The 26,422-nt window shown below is 45.8% G+C and overlaps 1 protein-coding gene across 19 annotated transcripts in view; it reads left to right on the top strand.

Annotated features, from left to right (window-relative positions):
• The window catches only part of LOC110504742 (peripheral plasma membrane protein CASK), a 273,170-nt gene that overhangs the window by 188,895 nt on the left and 57,853 nt on the right, over positions 1–26,422 (top strand). For 16 of the 19 annotated variants that reach the window (XM_036975207.1, XM_036975191.1, XM_036975202.1 and 13 more), the window contains 2 exons: positions 3,385–3,462; positions 14,878–14,958. In XM_036975207.1, the coding sequence (XP_036831102.1) occupies positions 3,385–3,462; positions 14,878–14,958 (159 nt within the window). Of the gene's footprint in view, positions 107–127; positions 308–3,384; positions 3,463–3,681; positions 3,701–14,877; positions 14,959–26,422 lie in introns of those variants that run through there. The other 3 variants (XM_036975204.1, XM_036975205.1, XM_036975206.1) reach the window with 3 other exon arrangements.

Genomic DNA, 26,422 nt, shown 5'->3' with positions numbered 1-26,422 from the left:
AGACCCAGCCTGAAAAGAGAGAGAGAGAACAATGGGTGCTATTGTCAGGCCTTAGTCCCTTTCACTGCCGTTTCTCCAGGCTCCAGACTCCTGCAGTAGGCTATCTGTGAGTACATCTGTAGGGCTGACGTTACCATCCTCTCCACTCAGAAACAGAGAGGCTCAGGGAAACTACAGATCCACTCGGCACGGAATGGACGTACTGTAACAGTAGCCTACTGAAGTCTGGATGCTAAGCTAGTTTAGCGCTTATTGTGTCTATTCTCTTCTGGGTTAGGGTGTGTGGCTACTGCTTGGGATCTGGTTGGTGAGTCGATCTTGTTGCTTGTGTGTGTGTGTGTGCGTGTGTGTGTGTGCGTGTGTGTGTGTGTGTATGTGTATCAGTGGTGTATTAGCGCGACAGTTAGCCTAGCGGTTGAGAGTGTACTCTGTGTGTTTTAACTTGAAGGTGAAAGTGAGTGTTGGGGCAGTAATCGAAAGGTCGCTGGTTCAAATCCCAGAGATGACAAGGTGAAACACTGTTCATGTGCCCTTGAGCAAGGCACTTTACCCCAATTGCTCATGTAAATCGCTCTGGATTAGAGTGTCTGCTAAATGACTAAAATGGGATGGAGTAAGGCTCTGTTTCTCTGTTTGTAAGGAGAAGATGGTTGGTTGTACGTTTTCACTGTGACTTCAGACAAAACAGTGATGTTACATGACTGTGTATAAATATATATATATATATTCACTTCATATGATAATTATATACCATTCAGCAGATGCTTTTACCAATGAGACAGTCAGTCATGCATACGTTTGACGTATGAGTGGCCCCAGCGGGAAATGAACCTACAACCCTTTGCTTTGCAAGCGACGTGCACTAGCAACTGAGCCACACTGGAAAGCAGTTACAATTGTTTTGGTAACACGTACCTTGACACCCAGTGTAATAACAAAAAATGGCTACTTTGAAGAATCTCAAATATGACATTTATTTTGATTTGTTAAACACTTTTTTGGTTATTACATGATTCCACATGTGTAATTTCATAGTTTTGATGTCTTCACTATTATTCTACAATTTAGAAAATAGTAAAAAATAAAGAAATACCCTGGAATGAGTAGGTGTGTCCAAACGTTTGATTGGTACTGTATACTCATTAAGTATGTAGTATACAGTATGTTAGTATTGGTATTCGAACACAGCTCTGGTCCTCCTACAGTAAATGAACAGTCTGTTTTATAAGAAACGTTTAACAACGGAGCACTTCACAGACAGCAAGCAACAGCATCATGGTGAAAGAACGAGCTGGGCCATAGATTAATAATATGTGGAACATAGTTGATCGAAAAGCAACATATCCTCTTCGCTGCTGAGACTTCCCTTCATAAAACCTACACTCACTCATAAGCAGGCTGTGTGTGTGTGTGTGTGTGTGTGTGTGTGTGTGTGTGTGTGTGTGTGTGGTTCTAAGGTAAGGAACAGTAGGAGCAGACAGAGAGACAGAGCATCTGAACTCTGAACTTTCTCTACTGCTCAGCCTCCCCTGTACTCTCCCCACTATCACACACACACACACACACAACACACAGACATCTGTCTAAACATGGTTGATTCTATCTCCCACTGCCAATGCAGGCACCACAGACATGTCAAACATTCATAAATACTCTCCTTGTTTTCCCATAAAATAACCCCTTTAAAGGAGCTTAACAATGACACAGCAGACTAATCCAGTATCTGAATATCACTGTGTGGTAGTGTTTACGTTACAAGTAACACACATATTTGCTCATTGCAAATAAGTTGACAGGAGGAGAGCCGCAGGATGTCTCCATAAACGGTGACGTTCCAAGCAGATCTGTAGTTAAGACTTCTAGGTGATAGGTGAGTGAGGAGGCAGGTAGCCTAGTGGGGTAAGTGCGTTGGGCCAGTAACCGGAAAGGTCGCTAGGTTAAAAATATGTCGACGTGCCCTTGAGCAAGGCACTTAACCGCAATTGCTCCTGTAAGTTGCTCTGGGTAAGAGCATCTGCTAAATGACTCGAATGTCAAAATGTAGAAAGACACATGAACTAACTGTTATCAGCTTAATTGTTTTCATGTTTGTTATTCTTGCCTCATCTCGTGGTTGAGACCAGTGGTAATCATCTCGTGATAGTACTGTCTGCCTGCCTTGTCTCTCTGGTCAATGGGAGGACACAAGGCATACATGCAGGTCTAGGGGCTATGGAGAAATACCTATGTTGAAATAGCAGTGCTGTCTATGTGTGTGTGTGTGTGTGTGTGTGTGTGTGTGTGTGTGTGTGTGTGTGTGTGGGGGGGGGGGGGGGGGGGGGGGTGGGTTATGTCAGTGTACTTGCTCTCTCATGATGTCAACTGCTCTCCTTTGAAGTCCAGAATTATTACATTATTCAACCCAAATCCCTATGAAAATCATGAATTAGTTATTGTATCGTAAGAGTCATTTTATTTAACGGCTGCCTTTTTAACTGAGCTCTGTTTCTCTCCTCTCGGCATTGTGACCTTCGAATCAGTCATTTCTGCTTGTCCTGCTTAGACTACTCACTGTGTGTACATTTTCTGTACCACAGGAGTTTGGTGGCACCTTAATTGGGGACGATGGGCTCGTGGTGATGGCTAGAATCAGTGGAACGGTATCAAATACATCAAACACATGTGTTTAATGCCATTCCATTTGCTCTGTACCAGCCATTATTATGAGCCGTCCTCCCCTCACCAGCCTCCACTGGACACAGCGGTTCATGCTCGCAGTGCATATGCACACACAGACACACACGTAAAAACAAACGCACCTCTTCATCCTGTATTGTCAGCTGGTTCGTTGCAAACAGAACCAAAGTGTTGCTCTGCTTTCAGTCTGCATCAGAAATGATAATATATTTTCCCTACATTGAAAATGTCCTTTTTTTTATGTTTAAATGAAAGCAAGCAATTGTCAGCATTGATGAGAGGCTGGCACTGAAGACAACAGGTCATTCGGAATACACACACACACACACAGACAGACAGACAGACAGACAGACAGACAGACAGACAGACAGACAGACAGAGAGAGAGAGAGAGAGAGAGAGAGAGAGAGAGAGAGAGAGAGAGAGAGAGAGAGAGAGAGAGAGAGAGAGAGAGAGAGAGAGAGAGAGAGAGAGAGAGAGAGAGAGAGAGAGAGAGAGAGAGAGAGAGAGAGAGAGAGAGAGAGAGAGAGAGAGAGAGAGAGAGAGAGAGAGAGAGAGAGAGAGAGAGAGAGAGAGAGAGAGAGAGAGAGAGAGAGAGAGAGAGAGAGAGAGAGAGAGAGAGAGAGAGAGAGAGAGAGAGAGCATATATTATTCAGCCGTTAATCTGATTTTGTTGGTTTATAATGTTTTGTGTGTCGTGTTGTTTCAGCTTTACGACAAAATCAACACAAAGTCATCTCCCCAGATCAGAAACCCCCCCAGCAATACTGTACAGAGGGCCAAGGAGGTGAGCGCGCGCGCACACACACACACACTCACGTACACACACATTGATACAATACTGTACAGAGGGCCAAGGAGGTGAGCGCGTGCACACACACACACACACACTCACACACACGTACACACACATTGATACAATACTGTACAGAGGGCCAAGGAGGTGAGCGCGTGCACACACACACACACACACTCACACACACGTACACACACATTGATACAATACTGTACAGAGGGCCAAGGAGGTGAGCGCGTGCACACACACACACACACTCACACACACGTACACACACATTGATACAATACTGTACAGAGCGCCAAGGAGGTGAGCGCGTGCGCGCACACACACACGTACACACACACTCACGCACACACACACACGTACACACACATTGATACAATATTGTGTTATGTGCTTGTCAACCTGCTTGTGTATAAGATATTATTCATGATGATTGATGACGTGATCAACTGTGGATCACCGCACGCTGCTTCATAATTCCCTGACCACACACTCCTGCTTAATCCACACGGCTCTAGCCATTAACACATCTCTCTACTATTCATTAGGTTCACTTCACAAACAGCACCCTATTTCTCATGTAGTGCACTATGTTTGACCACAGCCCTATGTGGCTCTGATCAGAAGAAGTCAAAACTGGTGCCCACTGTGTGGAATAAGGAATCTAACTCTTCACTGCTGTTATCTACTTCGGCTTTCTGCTGCTTGTTTAACATTGGGTCAAGCTGGCCTGAGGTCAGTGTTTGAAGGAGTTGAACCTCCTCTCCTATAACCTCTTTAGTTTTTTCCTCAAAATAACAACAACCTCATAGCTATGTGTCACCAGCTAGGTAACAAACCTGGGTTGTCCACAACACAAAACTCAATACCATGTTAGCTTTCTGAGCTAAAGGCCAGCCGTTAGGCTCTGGGAGCTTACATGAATCTTCAGGTTTCAGGCAAGGTTACTCATCAACCACCTCCACTACATAAGGACACATGCACGGCTGTCCTACTGGGACATGTCTTATGACAACCCCAGCCAGCTTTACATTAGGATATAACTGTAACGTGGTGTGATGTGAGAGCTACACCCCAGTAAAGCACGGTGGAGGTGAAGTGGAGGTGTAGAGAAGGGTGTAATTGTGTAGATCAGTTGGTTGAGCATGGATCTCGCAAGGCCAAGGATTGTGGGTTCAATTCCCACTGGGGTCATGCAGCAATATATGCACGCATGACTGAAAGTTGCTTTGAACAGAAGTCTCTGTTAAATGTCGTGTATCATTATTATATACACTCAGCAAAAAAAGATAGGACCCTGTCTTTTCAAAGATCATTTGTAAAAAATCCAAATAACTTCACAGATCTTCATTGTAAAGGGTTTGAACACTGTTTCCAATGCTTGTTCAATGAACCATAAACAATTAATGAACATGCACCTGTGGAACAGTCGTTAAGACACTAACAGCTTACAGACGGTAGGCAATTAAGGTCATAGTTATGAAAACGTAGGACACTAAAGAGGCCTTTCTACTGACTCTGAAAAACACAAAAAGAAAGATGCCCTACTCATCTGCATGAACGTGCCTTAGGCATGCTGCAAGGAGGCATGAGGACTGCTGATGTGGCCAGGGCAATAAATTACAATGTTTGTACTGTGAGACGCCTAAGACTGAGCTGGTTCTGTAGTAGGACTGGTTCTATAGTAGGACTGGTCTTATAGTAGGACTGGTCAGCCGATTATTATTTTTTAATGAACAAGATGAAGTGGTAGTAAATATAGAAGGTGGCCATTGGATCCGGACAGTTTTGATCTACTAGACTGTTAAACACTGAGGCTGTGTTCCATTCCAAAAGGTTTCCCCCTAAAAGAGAGGTGGACAAGAGCAGAAGGGACAACTGTTTTGTAATGGAATGCAGCCTGCGATCGAATCTTTTCTACAAACATACAGTCTTTTCAACAAACACACAGAATCTGTTGGGTTTTGTTTCCCACTGTTAGTGAAGCTAATCCACAGTCTGTTGGATCACTCCTGAGCTACACACACACACTCAGACACACACACACTCACACACACACTCTCTCACACACACACACACACACACACACCCGCTCACACACACACACTCACACACACACACTCACACTCACACACTCACACTCACACACTCTCACACACACACTCATACACACTCACACACACTCAATCACACACACTCATACACACACACTCACACACACACATTCACAAACACACACACACACACACACTGGCAAGACAGACTCACTCTCTCTCACACACACTGGCAAGACAGACTCACTCTCTCACACACACACTGGCTCGACAGACTCACTCTCTCTCACACACACTGGCAAGACAGACTCACTCTCTCTCACACACACTGGCAAGACAGACTCACTCTCTCACACACACTGGCAAGACAGACTCACTCTCTCTCACACACACACACACATACATAAGACACACACACACACACAGCATATTTTCCAGATATTTGTTGCCTAGACTGTAGTGTTGGACCGTTTGGCTTCCTCTATGCACCATTAGTACCAAACAAGGTTTGCCTCTAGCTTGCTGAATTCACACACTCTCAATCTGACGGAGGAGGAGGGAGGGATGGGTATGGGTTAGACGGAGGGAGGGAGGGATGGGTATGGGTTAGACGGAGGGAGGGAGGGATGGTTAGACGGAGGAGGGAGGGAGGGATGGGTTAGACAGAGGGAGGAGGGAGGGAGGGATTGGTATGGGTTAGACGGAGGGAGGGAGGGAGGGATAGGTTAGACGGAGGAGGGAGGGAGGGAGGGAGGGAGGGAGGGAGGGAGGGAGGGAGGGAGGGATGGGTTAGACAGAGGGAGGTGGGAGGGAGGGATGGGTATGGGTTAGACGGAGGGAGGGAGGGAGGGAGGGAGGGATAGGTTAGACGGAGGGAGGGAGGGATGGGTATGGGTTAGACGGAGGGAGGGAGGGAGGGAGGGAGGGAGGGAGGGAGGGAGGGAGGGAGGGGTATGGGTTAGTTATGGGTATGGGTTAGACGGAGGGAGGGAGGGGGGGGTGGGTTAGCAGGGGGAGGGAGGGAGGGATGGGTATGGGTTAGACGGAGGGAGGGAGGGAGGGAGGGAGGGATGGGTTAGACGGAGGAGCAAGGGATGGGTTAGACGGAGGAGGGAGGGAGGGAGGAATGGGTTAGACGGAGGGAGGGAGGGAGGGAGGGAGGGAGGGAGGGAGGGAGGGAGGGAGGGAGGGATGGGTTAGACAGAGGGAGGTGGGAGGGAGGGATGGGTATGGGTTAGACGGAGGGAGGGAGGGAGGGAGGGAGGGAGGGAGGGAGGGAGGGATAGGTTAGACGGAGGGAGGGAGGGATGGGTATGGGTTAGACGGAGGGAGGGAGGGAGGGGTATGGGTTAGTTATGGGTATGGGTTAGACGGAGGGAGGGAGGGGGGGAGGGATGGGTTAGACGGAGGAGGAAGGGATGGGTTAGATGGAGGAGGGAGGGAGGGAGGGATGGGTTAGACGGAGGGAGGGAGGGAGGGGTTAGACAGAGGGAGGAGGGAGGGAGGGATGGGTTAGACGGAGGGAGGAGGGAGGGAGGGATGTGTATGGGTTGGAGGGAGGGAGGGAGGGAGGGAGGGAGGGAGGGAGGGAGGGAGGGAGGGAGGGATGGGTTAGAGAGAGGGAGGGAGGGAGGGAGGGATGGGTTAGACGGAGGGAGGAGGGAGGGAGGGATGGGTATGGGTGGGAGGGAGGGAGGGAGGGAGGGAGGGAGGGATGGGTTAGAGAGAGGGAGGGAGGGAGGGAGGGAGGGAGGGAGGGAGGGAGGGAGGGAGGGAGGGAGGGAGGGAGGGAGGGAGGGAGGGAGGGATGGGTTAGACGGAGGGAGGAGGGAGGGAGGGACCAGAGAAAAGGTAGTGTGTATTGTTAGTATGTGTATAGACTTTGTCAAAACAAGCCCAACTGTTGTAAATGTGAAATGTTTGTATTGGGTTCATTGTATGTGGAGGGCAATTAAATTGTACGTTAGGCTGAGAAGAAAGAGAGGGGGAGGGAATAGGTTGAAAAACACAGCAGTATTAACACTGGAAAGTCCATTTAGAGCAGTGTAGGACTCTGTATGTGGCTTTGAAGTAAGTCTAAAGGATTTGAGTAATTAACCAGCTAGAGTTGACCCAGTCTGGTCCTAGAGGGGATTTAGTCTAACCTGTTTATGGTGCTGTTTGTGTCATAGTTTTACTTTTAAGATGGTCTAATTTTATTAGGAGTTTGTATGGAGTTGGAGCTAGTATGGCGTTGGATTATGAGTTTGTATGGTATTGGATTTTGAGTTTGTATGGCGTTGGATTAGGAGTTTGTATGGCGTTGGATTATGGGTTTGTATGGCGTTGGATTAGGAGTTTGTATGGCGTTGGATTTTGAGTTTGTATGGCGTTGGATTAGGAGTTTGTATGGCGTTGGATTATGGGTTTGTATGGCGTTGGATTAGGAGTTTGTATGGCGTTGGATTATGAGTTTGTATGGCGTTGGATTAGGAGTTTGTATGGCGTTGGATTATGGGTTTGTATGGCGTTGGATTAGGAGTTTGTATGGTATTGGATTATGAGTTTGTATGGTATTGGATTATGAGTTTGTATGGTATTGGATTATGAGTTTGTATGGTGTTGGATTATGAGTTTGTATGGTATTGGATTATGAGTTTGTATGGTGTTGGATTATGAGTTTGTATGGCGTTGGATTATGAGTTTGTATGGTATTGGATTATGAGTTTGTATGGCGTTGGATTATGGGTTTGTATGGTGTTGGATTATGAGTTTGTATGGTATTGGATTATGAGTTTGTATGGCGTTGGATTATGAGTTTGTATGGTGTTGGATTATGAGTTTGTATGGTATTGGATTAGGAGTTTGCAGTAGTGGAAAAAGTACCCCATTGTCATACTTGAGTAAAAGTAGAAATATCTTAATAGAAAATGACTAATAGAATGACTTAATAGATGAGTCACCTATTTTTTTATTTTTTTTATTTAACCTTTATTTATCTAGACATGTCAATTAAGAACAAATTCTTATTTACAATGATGGCACGTAGTAAAATACAACTTGAGTAAAAGTCTAAAAGTATTTGGTTTTAAATATACTTGAGTATCAAGAGTAAATGGAAAAGTATAAATCATTTCAAATTCCATATATTACAGCTTTTTCCAACTGCTTACACACGTTTTCAAAACTGTCTCCTTTTTTCAAAACTCTACACACAATTCCCACAACTGCACACACACAATGCAAAATGCCTCACATCTCCTTCAAAATGTAACCCTGCATTCAAAATGACATAAACACCATGTCAGAATGAAGCATTTGCATCAAATGGTAAACACTGCTTTCATAATAGTACATTTCTGGATCTACCATGTAAACACTGTTGTTCTAAATCTAAAGCTCTTTGGTCTTTCATAGGCTTCTATCTACATTTCAATACAATGTTCTACAGTGAAAGTAATCTGCTGAGAGGGGTAACAAGTACACTGTAAACACCAATACAATGTTCTACAGTGAAAGTAATCTGCTGAGAGGGGTAACAAGTACACTGTAAACACCAATACAATGTTCTACAGTGAAAGTAATCTGCTGAGAGGGGTAACAAGTACACTGTAAACACCAATACAATGTTCTACAGTGAAAGTAATCTGCTGAGAGGGGTAACAAGTACACTGTAAACACCAATGCAATGTTCTACAGTGAAAGTCATCTGCTGAGAGGGGTAACAAGTACACTGTAAACACCAATACAATGTTCTACAGTGAAAGTAATCTGCTGAGAGGGGTAACAAGTACACTGTAAACACCAATACAATGTTCTACAGTGAAAGTAATCTGCTGAGAGGGGTAACAAGTACACTGTAAACACCAATGCAATGTTCTACAGTGAAAGTCATCTGCTGAGAGGGGTAACAAGTACACTGTAAACACCAATACAATGTTCTACAGTGAAAGTAATCTGCTGAGAGGGGTAACAAGTACACTGTAAACACCAATACAATGTTCTACAGTGAAAGTCATCTGCTGAGAGGGGTAACAAGTACACTGTAAACACCAATACAATGTTCTACAGTGAAAGTAATCTGCTGAGAGGGGTAACAAGTACACTGTAAACACCAATACAATGTTCTACAGTGAAAGTAATCTGCTGAGAGGGGTAACAAGTACACTGTAAACACCAATGCAATGTTCTACAGTGAAAGTAATCGGCTGAGAAGGGTAACAAGTACACTGTAAACACCAATACAATGTTCTACAGTGAAAGTAATCGGCTGAGAAGGGTAACAAGTACACTGTAAACACCAATACAATGTAGAAACAGAAAATATTTATTAGGCCAAACATTACTGTTGTATATAGTAGCATACAACAAAACCATAAACATATGTAAACCAAAAGTATATTCTTTAGAATACAGTAAAGAACATAATTGTGTGTGTGGGGTCCCGGGGGGGTAGTCCAGGAATTGGGAGGGGGGGGGGGGCAGTCACCAGTGCTAAGCTATGCTTCATCTCTTCTCCGGCCTGGGTCTGGCCACAATACTTCGTCCACATCACAAGATACGTTTTCTCTTGCCAAACATCGAGAGAAGTATCTCCTAGCATGGCGTATCCAACCTTGGACAGAAGCAACCTCTATGTCCCCACATGGAGGGAAGTATCTCCTAGCATGGTGTATCCAACCTTGGACAGAGGCAACCTCTATGTCCCCACATGGAGGGAAGTATCTCCTAGCATGACGTATCCAACCTTGGACAGAGGCAACCTCTGTGTCCCCACATGGAGGGAAGTATCTCCTAGCATGGCGTATCCAACCTTGGACAGAGGCAACCTCTATGTCCCCACATGGAGGGAAGTACCTCCTAACATGGCGTATCCAACCTTGGACAGAGGCAACCTCTATGTCCCCACATGGAGGGAAGTATCTCCTAGCATGGCGTATCCAACCTTGGACAGAGGCAACCTCTATGTCCCCACATGGAGGGAAGTATCTCCTAGCGTGGCGTATCCGACCTTGGACAGAGGCAACCTCTATGTCCCCACATGGAGGGAAGTATCTCCTAGCATGGCGTATCCAACCTTGGACAGAGGCAACCTCTATGTCCCCACATGCGTCCTCCATTGCCTGGAGAAGCGGCATGCGGGCATAGGGTTGGCGATCATACACTTTCCAGCGCCGGGCCGAAAATTCCTCTATGGGATTTAGAAAAGGTGAATATGGGGGAAGGTACAAAACTACAAATTGTGGATGGGTGGCAAACCAGTTTTGGACCAGAACAGCCCAGTGAAAACTAACATTGTCCCATAAAACCACAAATCTAGCAGGCTCCTGATCTGGATCAGGGACAAGCATTGTGTAAATTGCATCCAGAAAAGTGAGCATATGGCCGGTGTTGTTCGGACCCAGTGTGGCATTGTGATGGAGGACCCCATTCTGAGTGATGGCAGTACACATAGTTATATTACCCCCACGCTGTCCAGAGACATTGGTAATTGCCCTCTGTCCTATTACATTTCTTCCGCGGCGCCTGGTTTTGGTGAGGTTGAAGCCAACCTCATCCACATAAATAAATTCCTGGCGAATTACATGGGCATCCAGCTCCAATACTCTCTGTAACAGACAAAAGGATATACAGATGAGTAAATATGGTATGTCTGAAGTACTGGAAGTAGTGTTGCATACATACCTCTGCAAGGTCATGTCGCATATTCTTGACTCTGTCAGAGTTTCTCTCAAATGGCACCTTGTAAAGTTGTTTCATCGTCACTCGGTGCCATTGGAGGATGCGTTGTATGGTCGACAGGCTTACAGCATTGATGTTGTTAAATATGGTGTCATTGTTCAAGATATGCTCTCTTATCTCTCGAATCCTAATTGCATTGTTGGCCAAAACCATATTTATAATTGCAGTCTCTTGTACATCTGTAAACAAGCGCCCTCGTCCTCCATGATGTCTTTGCCTTTTCACTCTGTACAGAATTCAAACACAGTATGTGTTCAGCAGAGGAACTGTAAACAATGTACAAAAAAATGTAGTACAGCATGATAACCAACCTCATTCATTCAATGCAGTGCAGTAAATGGATGGCTTAGAGATACAAATGTTTATGCAATACTATGCAGTCATATGTATTTTACAGTACATTGCTGTAATACTAAAATAATCATTAGATAGTTGCATATCTGTTCTCATTTCTGAAGGTTCGAATTATGGACGCCACTGTAAATCGACTCTCTCTCTCATGGTCAAACCTTGGTTTATCACACGATCAATAAGTGTTGCCCTAATCTCATAAGAAATGGCTCTCCTTCCTTCTCTTCTTTCCCCCCGTCCTCTTCTTCCTCTTCCTCTCCCTCCTACTCCTCTTGCTCTCTGTCCATTGTTGGCATCCCATTGTTCAAAACAGGTGATCTGACCTTTGACCTATTTATAGGCCTATACTACAGTAAAGCAGTGATTGGTTAGTGATCAGTTAAGCTATTAGTGTTTGCACATGTGAGGAGTGTGTGTGTGACCTGGTGAATAAGTGTAGCATTTTGATTGGTTGTGTTTGGAAAAGGAAAGCAAGTCACTTCCTGTTAGATTTTTTGTGTTTTAGGTAGAGAATTGAGTGTAGTGTTTTGAAAAAAAGTGTTTTATGCAATTGACAACTGAGTCAAAGGCTGAGAAATAGCTTATGGTTTTGGATATTTGGTGTGTAGTTTTGCACTTTGAGTGAGAGGTTTAAAAAATCGTGTGACATGAAAAGATTTTGTGTGTAAGCAGTTGGAAAAAACTGTAAGCAAACCAGACGGCACCATTTTCTTGTTTTTTTTACATTTATGGATACCAGGGGCACACTCCAACACTCAGACATCATTTACAAACACAGCATTTGTGTTTAGTCTGCCAGATCAGAGGCAATAGGGATGACCAGGGATTTTCTCTTTAAGTTTGTGAATTGGACAATTTTCCTGTCCTGCTAAGCATTCAAAACGAGTACTTTTGTGTGTCAGGGAAAATGTATGGAGTAAAAAGTATATTATTTTCTTTAGAAATGTATTGAAGTAAAAGTAAAAGTGGCAAAATATAAATAGTAAAGTACAGTACACCACTGGGCGCGAACCCAGGGTCTCTGGTGTTTTGCTTGATGGCAATCAAGTTTCCAAGATATGTAACTTAAACAAAATAAAGAAATCATCATATGACACAAAACGCAACATCATATGATGGATTAGGAGTTTGTATACAGGGAGACTGAACAGATGTTTTATGTGTGTGTGTGTGTGTGTGTGCTTGTGCGTGTGTGTGTGTGCGTAATGTTTTTTTGCCTACTTCCTCCAGCAGTGTCCTCATTTTCTCTCTGAGTGTCTTTCCAGTCAATGTTAGACGCATTGATCCAGTATTTCACCACAGAACGAAATCTCTTAAAGGGACTTCCTCTGTGACTTTCTGCTGCTGATCCTCAGTGGCGATACTGAAATACTTTCAAAAAATTAATACTAGCACTTTTTATATTTGACCCGGGTCCTAAACCTATAGACACTAACCTTCCCCGCCAACGCCGTCATCTTAGACCTCTTTCAACTTTACACCCCTGACCCTCTTGACAACCCCTGGCCTTTGACCCCATGACCCCTGACTCTTCCTATGAGGACCAAGGACATCCTCAGAGGTCACGTGTAACTGTCCTCCCTGTGTCCTCCTCCTGGTCTAAAGAGCTCCATCCAAGACGAAACAAGTTCCACTTTGAAACACCTGGAATATGTAAGCCCTGAGACGCCTTTCACACTCACACTCACACTCACACTCACAAATAAAACAAAGAAAAACAAGTTGGTTTTATTTTAAAGCAATGTTGTATTTGACAGAAGGAGACTGGGAGTAGCTGTCTGTGACGATGCATGTAAGCTGTAGCTCAGTAGCACACGTGTGAGTCTATTGTGGAGTCTGTAGTGTGGCTGTGAGTGTATCCTCTCTAAAATAGGTCATAAATTGTTGTGTAGGTCAAGTTTGTGATCCGTTTCCGTTTTCAACTCAGAAAGTGAAATTGAACGTCCTGATTGATCAGAGCCAATGGATTCAACAATAGCAAACACACAGATTGATCCATAGCGATGTCACCTGGATTTATGTTTTACTTCCCCTCCCAGCCAGGTCTCACCACTCATTTACATTTTTACATTTGAGTAATTTAGCAGTTGCTCTTATCCAGAGACTGTGCCGTTAGGGTTAAAGCAAAATTTCACCCCAAAAAAACGACCTTTCGGTATTTGTTCCATTAGTCCATTGTTTTTCCCCCTTTTTCATGGTATCCAATTGTTTCTTGTAGCTACTATCTTGTCTCATTGCTACAACTCCTCGGGAGAGACAAAGGTTGAAAGTCATGTGTCCTCCAATACACAACCCAACCAAGCTGCACTGCTTCTTTAACACAGCGCGCAGGATATCCCTACAGGCCAAGCCCTCCCTAACCTGGATGACGCTAGGCCAATTGTGCGTCGCCCCACGGGCCTCCCGGTTGTGGCCGGTTGTGACAGGGCCTGGGCGCGAACCCAGGGTCTCTGGTGGCACAGCTGCAGTACAGCGCCCTTAGCCACTGCACCACCCGGGAGGCCCCATTAGTCCATTGTTGACATAGTTCCAAAATGTTTTGCTTGATGGCAATCAAGTTTTCAAGATATGTAACTTTCAAAATAAAGAAATCATCATATGACACAAAACGCAACATCATATGATGGAAAATGCATCATACAGGTATGATTTTTGTATTTTAAAAGTTAAATATCTTGATTGCTGACAAGCAAAATATTTTGGGAACTTTGTCAACAATGGACTAATGAAACAAATACCAAAATATCATTTTTGGGTGGATTTTTTACATAGTCAGCTCAGGGATTTGAACCAGTGACCTTTCGGTTATTGGCCCAATGCTCTTAACTGCTAGGCTACCTGCTGCCCATCTCCCACAGACACACTCACACGCCTGCTCCAACTCGCACACACCTTTACGTGCCAGGACTCTCCATCTCCCATTTCAGCAGGCAGGTGTGACATAGCAGGACCTGACTCCAAATCAGGTCACTCCGAGAGGCCAGGGGGCATGAACAAGCCCTGAAGAGGACTCTTATTGGTTAAGAGAAGCCATGAAGAGGGAACTTATGGGATGAACATTTCAAAATGCAATTTCTACTGGTTTACATGGTTCTAAAGGGAGGGGGCGTTAGGAAGTGTGAGAGGATATTACTGTATATGTGTATACTCAGACCAGAGGTTGATGTACTCTTCAGTGTGCGTTTGGGACAGGCATTAAGCAGGACTACTCTACTACTTTACAGAAAGGCCCTGTGACTGGCGCCCTGTGCTTTTGTGCTTCCACCTTCCACAGGTACTGGAAGAGATCTCTTGTTACCCAGACAACCACGACGCCAAGGAGCTAAGACGGATACTGACCCAGCCGCACTTTATGGTGAGTGAAAGCGCACACATACACACACACCTCGACTTGGCTGTGTTTAGGCGTCATGACTGAAGCTATAGCAGAGACAAAGAGAGACAGAGACAGACAGAGAGAGAGGGGGCAGATAGATGGAGAGAGACAGAGATAGAGAGAGGGGGCAGATAGAAGGAGAGAGACAGAGGGGTAAGGACAGAGACAGAAAGAGAGGGGGCAGATAGATGGAGAGAGAAAGAGGTAAGGAGAGAGACAGAAAGAGAGTGAAACATCAGTGAGAGAGAGAGAGAGTGAGAGAGAGAGAGAGAGAGAGAGAGAGAGAGAGAGAGAGAGAGAGAGAGAGAGAGAGAGAGAGAGAGAGAGAGAGAGAGAGAGAGAGAGAGAGAGAGAGAGAGAGAGAGAGAGAGAGAGAGAGAGAGAGAGAGAGAGAGAGAGAGAGAGAGAGAGAGAGAGAGAGAGAGAGAGAGAGAGAGAGAGAGAGAGAGAGAGAGAGAGAGAGAGAGAGAGAGAGAGAGAGACTCGGTCTAAACATCAGCACCACAGGTATCTTCCACAAAGCTGTAAACGATCTGAGAAACAAGGCAAGTAGGGCCTCCTATGCAGTCAAAAGGAACATACAATTCGACATACCAATTAGGATCTGGCTAAAAATACTTGAATCAGTAATAGAACCCGTTGCCCTTTATGGTTGTGAGGTCTGTCTGGGGTCCGCTCACCAACCAAGAATTGAGACTCTGCATGCAGAATTCTGCAAAAATATCCTCCGTGTACAACGTAAAACACCAAATAATGCATGCAGAGCAGAATTAGGCCAATACCCGCCAATAATCAAAATCTAGAAAAGAGCCGTTAAATTCTACAACCACCAAAAAGGAAGCGATTCCCAAACCTTCCATAACAAAGCCATCCCCTACAGAAAGATGAACCTGGAGAAGAGTCCCCTAAGCAAGCTCGTCCTGGGGCTCTGTTCACAAACATAAACAGACCCCACAGAGCCCCAGGACAGCAACACAATTAGACCTATCCAAATCATGAGAAAACTGTTGATCAAAATATTATGTGTTTTTAAATTCTTTGTGGGTCTGTGTAATCTGAGGGAAGTATGTGTCTCTAATGTGGTCATTCATTTGGCAAGAGGTTAGGAAGTGCAGCTCAGTTTCCACATCATCTTGTGGGCAGTGTGCACATAGCCTGTCTTCTCTTGAGAGCCAGGTCTGCCTACGGTAGCCTTTTTCAATAGCAATACTCACTGAGACTGTACATAGTCAAAACTTTCCTTAATTTTGGGTCAGTCACAGTGGTCAGGTATTATGCCACTGTGTACTCTCTGTTTAGGGCCACTCTATCAGCAGGATAGAACAGCAGCCTCTGGTAAGACACGGGGCGGTGGTACGTAAACAACAGCTGGTGCACAATATTTAAGGAAGTATTTTCTACCTCAGGCGAGGTTTTGCTCACCTGAGATAGAGTATCTCATGATACTCGTGATAAGCTGTAGAACACACTATCTACTTAGAGAGTTTTCATCTGTATTTTTTGTAGCTGTCTCCATACCACCACAGACCGTTTCTGGCACTAAAACCGCACTCAATGAGCTGTATTCCACCATTAGTAAACAGGAAAACGCTCATCCAGAGGCGGCGCTCCTAGTGTCCGGGGACTTCAATGCAGGGAAACTTAAATCAGTTTTACCATATTTCTATCAGCATGTTAAATGTGCTACCAGAGAGAAAAACATTCTAGACCACCTTTTCTCCACACACAGAGACGTGTACAAAGCTCTCCCTCGCCCTCCATTTGGCAAATCTGACCATAATTCTATCTTCCTGATTCTTGCTTACAAGCAAAAATTAAAGCAAGAAGAACCAGTGACTCGGTCTATAAAAAAAAGTGGTCAGATGAAGCAGATGCTAAACTACAGGACTGTTTTGCTAGCACAGACTGGAATATGTTCCGGGATTCCTCCGAAGGCGTTGAGGAGTACACCACAATCAGTCACTGGCTTTATCAATAAGTGCATCGAGGACGTTGCCCCCGTAATGACTGTAGGTACATACCATAACCAGAAGCCATGGATTACAGGCAACATTCGAGTAACACTCAAGTAACACTGAAACATGCACGAGAGCATCAGCTGTTCCGGACGACTGTGTGATCACGCTCTCCGCAGCCGATGTGAGTAAGACCTTTAAACAGGTCAACATTCACAAGGCCGCAGGGCCAGACGGATTACCAGGACGTGTACTCCGAGCATGCGCTGACCAACTGGCAAGTGTCTTTACTGACATTTTCAACCTCTCCCTGTCTGTAATACCAACATGTTTCAAGCAGACCACCATAGTCCCTGTGCCCAAGAACACTAAGGTGACCTGCCTAAATGACTACTGACCTGTAGCACTCACGTCTGTAGCCATGAAATGCTTTGAAAGACTGGTCATGTCTCACATGATCACCATTATCCAAGAAACACTAAACCCACTCCAATTTGCGTACCGCACCAACAGATCCACAGATGATGCAATCTCTATTGCACTCCACACTGCCCTTTCACACCTGGACAAAAGGAACACCTATATGAAAATGCTGTTCATTGACTACAGCTCAACGTTCAACACCATAGTGCCCTCCAACCTCATCACTAAGCTTAGGATCCTGGGACGAAACACCACCCCCAGGTGGTAAGGGTAAGTAACAACACATCCACCACGCTGATTCTCAACATGGGGGCCCCTCAGGGGTGCGTGCTCAGTCCCCTCCTGTACTCCCTGTTCACTCATAACTGCACGGCCAGCCACGACTCCAACGCCATCATTAAGTTTGCTGATGACACAACAGTGCCTGATCACCGACAACGATGAGACAGCCTATAGGGAGGAGGGCAGAGACCTGACCGTGTGGTGCAAGGACAACAACCTCTCCCTCAACGTGATCAAGACAAAGGAGATGATTGTGGGCTACAGGAAAAGGCGGACCGAGCACACCCCCATTCTCGTCGACGGGGCTGTAGTTGAGAACTTCAAGTTCCTTGGCATCCACATCACCAACAAACTAGCATGGTCCAAGCACACCAAGACAGTCGTAAAGAGGGCATGATAAAACCTATTCCCCCGCAGTAGACTGAAAATATTTGGCATGGGTCCTCAGATCCTCAAAAGGTTTTACAGCTGCACCATCGAGAGCATCCTGACCGGTTGCATAACTGCCTGGTATGGCAACTGCTCAGCCTCTGACCGCAAGGCACTACAGAGGGTAGTGCGTACGGCCCAGTACATCACCAAGCTTCCTGCCATCCAGGACCTCTATACCAGGCGGTGTCAAAGTAAAGCCCCAAAAATGTACTCCAGCCGCCCTAGTCACTGTTCTCTCTGCTACCACACGGCAAGCGGTCCAGGAGCGCCAAGTCTAGGTCCAAGAGGCTTCTAAACAGCTTCTACCCCCGTGCCATCCATAAGACTCCTGAACAGCTAATAAAATGGCTACCCAGACTATTTGCATTGCCCCTCCCCTCTTACTTACTTAACGTTACTAATGCACTTATGAATGTAGCCCTCCTCCTTTGCACGCTGCTGCTACTGTCTGTTATCATCCATGCATAGTCACTTTAATAACTCTACCTACATGTACATATTACTTCAATTACCTCGACTCCGGTGCCCCCGCACATTGACTCTGTACTGGTACCCCCTGTATATAGCCTCCACATTGACTCTGTACCGTAATACCCTGTATATAGCCTCCACATTGACTCTGTACCGTAATACCCTGTATATAGCCTCCACATTGACTCTGTACTGGTACCCCCTGTATATAGCCTCCACATTGACTCTGTACTGGTACCCCCTGTATATAGCCTCCACATTGACTCTGTACTGGTACCCCCTGTATATAGTCTCCACATTGACTCTGTACCGGTACCCCCTGTATATAGCCTCCACATTGACTCTGTACCGGTGCCCCCTGTATATAACCTCCACATTGACTCTGTACTGGTACCCCCTGTATATAGTCTCCACATTGACTCTGTACTGGTACCCCCTGTATATAGCCTCCACATTGACTCTGTACCGGTACCCCCTGTATATAACCTCCACATTGACTCTGTACTGGTACCCCCTGTATATAGCCTCCACATTGACTCTGTACCGGTACCCCCTGTATATAGCCTCCACATTGACTCTGTACCGGTACCCCCTGTATATAGCCTCCACATTGACTCTGTACTGGTACCCCCTGTATATAGCCTCCACATTGACTCTGTACTGGTACCCCCTGTATATAGCCTCCACATTGACTCTGTACTGGTACCCCCTGTATATACCCTCCACATTGACTCTGTACTGGTACCCCCTGTATATAGCCTCCACATTGACTCTGTACTGGTACCCCCTGTATATAGCCTCCACATTGACTCTGTACTGGTACCCCCTGTATATAGCCTCCACATTGACTCTGTACTGGTACCCCCTGTATATAGCCTCCACATTGACTCTGTACCGTAATACCCTGTATATAGCCTCCACATTGACTCTGTACTGGTGGTACTCCCTGTATATAGCCTCCACATTGACTCTGTACTGGTGGTACCCCCTGTATATAGCCTCCACATTGACTCTGTACTGGTACCCCCTGTATATAGCCTCCACATTGACTCTGTACTGGTACCCCCTGTATATAGCCTCCACATTGACTCTGTACTGGTACCCCCTGTATATAGCCTCCACATTGACTCTGTACTGGTACCCCCTGTATATAGCCTCCACATTGACTCTGTACTGGTACCCCCTGTATATAGCCTCCACATTGACTCTGTACTGGTACCCCCTGTATATAGTCTCCACATTGACTCTGTACCGGTACCCCCTGTATATAGCCTCCACATTGACTCTGTACCGGTGCCCCCTGTATATAACCTCCACATTGACTCTGTACTGGTACCCCCTGTATATAGTCTCCACATTGACTTTGTACCGGTACCCCCTGTATATAGCCTCCACATTGACTCTGTACCGGTACCCCCTGTATATAACCTCCACATTGACTCTGTACTGGTACCCCCTGTATATAGCCTCCACATTGACTCTGTACCGGTACCCCTGTATATAGCCTCCACATTGACTCTGTACCAGTACCCCCTGTATATAGCTTCCACATTGACTCTGTACTGGTACCCCCCGTATATAGCCTCTACATTGACTCTGTACTGGTACCCCCTGTATATAGCCTCCACATTGACTCTGTACTGGTACCCCCTGTATATACCCTCCACATTGACTCTGTACTGGTACCCCCTGTATATAGCCTCCACATTGACTCTGTACCAGTACCCCCTGTATATAGCCTCCACATTGACTCTGTACTGGTACCCCCTGTATATAGCCTCCACATTGACTCTGTACCGGTACCCCCTGTATATAGCCTCCACATTGACTCTGTACCAGTACCCCCTGTATATAGCCTCCACATTGACTCTGTACTGGTACCCCCTGTATATAGCCTCCACATTGACTCTGTACCTGTACCCCCTGTATATAGCCTCCACATTGACTCTGTACCTGTACCCCCTGTATATAGCCTCCACATTGACTCTGTACTGGTACCCCCTGTATATAGTCTCCACATTGACTCTCTACTGGTACCCCCTGTATATAGCCTCCACATTGACTCTGTACTGGTACCCCCTGTATATAGCCTCCACATTGACTCTGTACTGGTACCCCCTGTATATAGCCTCCACATTGACTCTGTACTGGTACCCCCTGTATATAGCCTCCACATTGACTCTGTACTGGTACCCCCTGTATATAGTCTCCACATTGACTCTGTACTGGTACCCCCTGTATATAGCCTCCACATTGACTCTGTACCAGTACCCCCTGTATATAGCCTCCACATTGACTCTGTACTGGTACCCCCTGTATATAGCCTCCACATTGACTCTGTACTGGTACCCCCTGTATATAGCCTCCACATTGACTCTGTACTGGTACCCCCTGTATATACCCTCCACATTGACTCTGTACCAGTACCCCCTGTATATAGCCTCCACATTGACTCTGTACTGGTACCCCCTGTATATAGCCTCCACATTGACTCTGTACTGGTACCCCCTGTATATAGCCTCCACATTGACTCTGTACTGGTACCCCCTGTATATAGCCTCCACATTGACTCTGTACCGGTACCCCCTGTATATAGCCTCCACATTGACTCTGTACCGGTACCCCCTGTATATAGCCTCCACATTGACTCTGTACTGGTACCCCCTGTATATAGCCTCCACATTGACTCTGTACCGGTACCCCCTGTATATAGCCTCCACATTGACCCTGTACTGGTACCCCCTGTATATAGCCTCCACATTGACTCTGTACTGGTACCCCCTGTATATAGCCTCCACATTGACTCTGTACTGGTACCCCCTGTATATAGCCTCCACATTGACTCTGTACCGGTACCCCCTGTATATAGCCTCCACATTGACTCTGTACCGGTACCCCCTGTATATAGCCTCCACATTGACTCTGTACTGGTACCCCCTGTATATAGCCTCCACATTGACTCTGTACTGGTACCCCCTGTATATAGCCTCCACATTGACTCTGTACTGGTACCCCCTGTATATAACCTCCACATTGACTCTGTACCGGTACCCCCTGTATATAACCTCCACATTGACTCTGTACTGGTACCCCCTGTATATAGCCTCCACATTGACTCTGTACCGGTACCCCCTGTATATAGCCTCCACATTGACTCTGTACCGGTACCCCCTGTATATAGCCTCCACATTGACTCTGTACTGGTACCCCCTGTATATAGCCTCCACATTGACTCTGTACTGGTACCCCCTGTATATAGCCTCCACATTGACTCTGTACTGGTACCCCCTGTATATACCCTCCACATTGACTCTGTACTGGTACCCCCTGTATATAGCCTCCACATTGACTCTGTACTGGTACCCCCTGTATATAGCCTCCACATTGACTCTGTACTGGTACCCCCTGTATATAGCCTCCACATTGACTCTGTACTGGTACCCCCTGTATATAGCCTCCACATTGACTCTGTACCGTAATACCCTGTATATAGCCTCCACATTGACTCTGTACTGGTGGTACTCCCTGTATATAGCCTCCACATTGACTCTGTACTGGTGGTACCCCCTGTATATAGCTTCCACATTGACTCTGTACTGGTACCCCCCGTATATAGCCTCTACATTGACTCTGTACTGGTACCCCCTGTATATAGCCTCCACATTGACTCTGTACCAGTACCCCCTGTATATAGCCTCCACATTGACTCTGTACTGGTACCCCCTGTATATAGCCTCCACATTGACTCTGTACTGGTACCCCCTGTATATAGCCTCCACATTGACTCTGTACTGGTACCCCCTGTATATACCCTCCACATTGACTCTGTACCAGTACCCCCTGTATATAGCCTCCACATTGACTCTGTACTGGTACCCCCTGTATATAGCCTCCACATTGACTCTGTACTGGTACCCCCTGTATATAGCCTCCACATTGACTCTGTACTGGTACCCCCTGTATATAGCCTCCACATTGACTCTGTACCGGTACCCCCTGTATATAGCCTCCACATTGACTCTGTACCGGTACCCCCTGTATATAGCCTCCACATTGACTCTGTACTGGTACCCCCTGTATATAGCCTCCACATTGACTCTGTACCGGTACCCCCTGTATATAGCCTCCACATTGACCCTGTACTGGTACCCCCTGTATATAGCCTCCACATTGACTCTGTACTGGTACCCCCTGTATATAGCCTCCACATTGACTCTGTACTGGTACCCCCTGTATATAGCCTCCACATTGACTCTGTACCGGTACCCCCTGTATATAGCCTCCACATTGACTCTGTACCGGTACCCCCTGTATATAGCCTCCACATTGACTCTGTACTGGTACCCCCTGTATATAGCCTCCACATTGACTCTGTACTGGTACCCCCTGTATATAGCCTCCACATTGACTCTGTACTGGTACCCCCTGTATATAACCTCCACATTGACTCTGTACCTGTGCCCCCTGTATATAGCCTCCACATTGACTCTGTACCTGTACCCCCTGTATATAGCCTCCACATTGACTCTGTACTGGTACCCCCTGTATATAGCCTCCACATTGACTCTGTACCGGTACCCCCTGTATATAGCCTCCACATTGACTCTGTACCGGTACCCCCTGTATATAGCCTCCACATTGACTCTGTACTGGTACCCCCTGTATATAGCCTCCACATTGACTCTGTACTGGTACCCCCTGTATATAGCCTCCACATTGACTCTGTACTGGTACCCCCTGTATATAACCTCCACATTGACTCTGTACCTGTGCCCCCTGTATATAGCCTCCACATTGACTCTGTACCTGTACCCCCTGTATATAGCCTCCACATTGACTCTGTACCTGTACCCCCTGTATATAGCCTCCACATTGACTCTGTACCTGTACCCCCTGTATATAGCCTCCACATTGACTCTGTACTGGTACCCCCTGTATATAGTCTCCACATTGACTCTGTACCTGTACCCCCTGTTTATAGCCTCCACATTGACTCTGTACCTGTACCCCCTGTTTATAGCCTCCACATTGACTCTGTACCTGTACCCCCTGTATATAGCCTCCACATTGACTCTGTACCTGTACCCCCTGTATATAGCCTCCACATTGACTCTGTACTGGTACCCCCTGTATATAGTCTCCACATTGACTCTGTACTGGTACCCCCTGTATATAGCCTCCACATTGACTCTGTACCTGTACCCCCTGTATATAACCTCCACATTGACTCTGTACCTGTACCCCCTGTATATTGTCTCCACATTGACTCTGTACCTGTACCCCCTGTATATAGCCTCCACATTGACTCTGTACCTGTACCCCCTGTATATAGCCTCCACATTGACTCTGTACTGGTACCCCCTGTATATAGCCTCCACATTGACTCTGTACCAGTACCCCCTGTATATAGCCTCCACATTGACTCTGTACCAGTACCCCCTGTATATAGCCTCCACATTGACTCTGTACCTGTACCCCCTGTATATAGCCTCCACATTGACTCTGTACTGGTACCCCCTGTATATAGCCTCCACATTGACTCTGTACTGGTACCCCCTGTATATAGCCTCCACATTGACTCTGTACCGGTACCCCCTGTATATAGCCTCCACATTGACTCTGTACTGGTACCCCCTGTATATAACCTCCACATTGACTCTGTACTGGTACCCCCTGTATATAGTCTCCACATTGACTTTGTACCGGTACCCCCTGTATATAACCTCCACATTGACTCTGTACCGGTACCCCCTGTATATAGCCTCCACATTGACTCTGTACCGGTACCCCCTGTATATAGCCTCCACATTGACTCTGTACCGGTAGCCCCTGTATATAACCTCCACATTGACTCTGTACCGGTACCCCCTGTATATAACCTCCACATTGACTCTGTACTGGTACCCCCTGTATATAGTCTCCACATTGACTTTGTACCGGTACCCCCTGTATATAACCTCCACATTGACTCTGTACCGGTACCCCCTGTATATAGCCTCCACATTGACTCTGTACCGGTAGCCCCTGTATATAGCCTCCACATTGACTCTGTACCGGTAGCCCCTGTATATAACCTCCACATTGACTCTGTACTGGTACCCCCTGTATAGAGCCCCGCTATTGTTATTTTACTGCTGCTCTTTATTTATTTGTTATTCTTATCTCTTACTTTTTTAGGACTTTTCTTAAAACGGCATTGTTGGTTAAGGACTTGTAAGTAAGCATTTCACTGTAAGGTCTACACATTGTTGTATTCGGTGCATGTGACAAATACAATTTGATTTGATTTGATTTGAAATAGCATTCTAGTTTGCTCTGTTTTTTAAAAGTAATTATCTTTTGTTTTCTCATGATTTGTTTGGGTCTATTTGTGTTTGTGAACAGAGCCCCAGGACAGCAACACAATTAGACACAACCAAGTCATGAGAAAACAAAATGTACTTGACACACTGGAAAAAATTAACCAAAAAAACAGAGCCTAGCTATTGAGAAAGGCTGCCGTAGACAGACCTGGCTCTCAAGAGAAGACAGGCTATGTGCACACTGCCCACAAAATGAGGTGGAAACTGAGCTTCACTTCCTATCCTCCTGCCAAATGTATGACCATATTAGAGACACATATTTCCCTCAGATTACTCAAACTCACAAAGAATTTAAAAACAAATGATATTTTGAAAACTCCCTTATCTACTTGGGGAAATACCACAGTGTGTCATCACAGCAGCAAGATGTCTAACCTGTTGCCACAAGAAAAAGGCAACCAGTGAAGAACAAACACCATAGTAAATACAAACCATATTTATGTTTATTTATTTTTCCTTTTGTACTTTAAATATTTGCCCATTGTTAGACATATGACATTTTAAGTTTGGAATGTTTACTGTACATTTTTATTGTTCATTTCACTTTTTTGTATTATCTAGTTCACTTGCTTTGGCAATGTTAACATATGTTTCCTATGTCAATAAAGACCTTAACTTGAAATTTAATTGAGAGAGAGAGAGTTGGGGCCTAGCAATACAGACTGTACTGTGAAGGGAGAGAGAGAGAGTGGTGGAGGGGAGAGATGGAAGGAGGGTTTTGGAAAGATGGAGAGATTGTGAGTGAAATAGAGTGGTCAGTGAGTTGTGTAGATCTGACCTAGAGCCTAGCTCTACACGGTCTGACTAGCTCTACACGGTCTGTCTAGCTCTACAAGGTCTGTCTAGCTCTACACGGTCTGTCTAGCTCTACACGGTCTGACAAAAATGGGGGAACGGAGAGGCAGAGGTGGTGATACGAGGGAGGCAGGAACCATTAGGTACAAGCTGCCACATCCCTAGACACACACAGGCAGGGGCATATGTGTCCTCAGCCTTCCACTACTCTCTCATGAGCACCTTGTGATGTTTCCGTCGTCCACCACAGATGTCTCCGTCGTCCACCACTCGCTCTACTAGCTACTGAAACTGGTGAGGACCTAACCTTCTAATTCTGGAACTGTAGAATTCCATTTTTGGTCAACTTTAATCCGGACCAGATATTCTAGAACTCTGGGGTTGACTTCAGAATTCCAGTTCCACAGATGTTTTCCCTCTTTTATCATCTTCCAAAATAAGTACAGGAGTGTGTCTAGCTTTTAATGTTCCTGTTGTAGTATAGTGTAGTTGGCTGAAGATGTCATCATTTTCTGGTCAAACCTGAACCCTGCCTAATATAAGGTAATGACACTGGTCTATGTTGTGTCCATAGCAGTGTTCAACTGAAGGTAGGGTGCACTTTGTTACTGTGCTGAAATCACCTCAGATCAGGTTGTTAAGATAAAGTTTTCGGGTGACTGTCACTTTAAAGCATCTCTGTCCGGGGGTAGTTCACTTCAAACCCATGATCTTGCTCTCATT

Source organism: Oncorhynchus mykiss, chromosome 3, assembly GCF_013265735.2.
Source record: "Oncorhynchus mykiss isolate Arlee chromosome 3, USDA_OmykA_1.1, whole genome shotgun sequence".
Classification (NCBI taxonomy): domain Eukaryota; kingdom Metazoa; phylum Chordata; class Actinopteri; order Salmoniformes; family Salmonidae; genus Oncorhynchus; species Oncorhynchus mykiss.
Note: the sequence above shows the minus strand (reverse complement) of the source record. Positions and strands in the feature narration are given on the sequence as shown.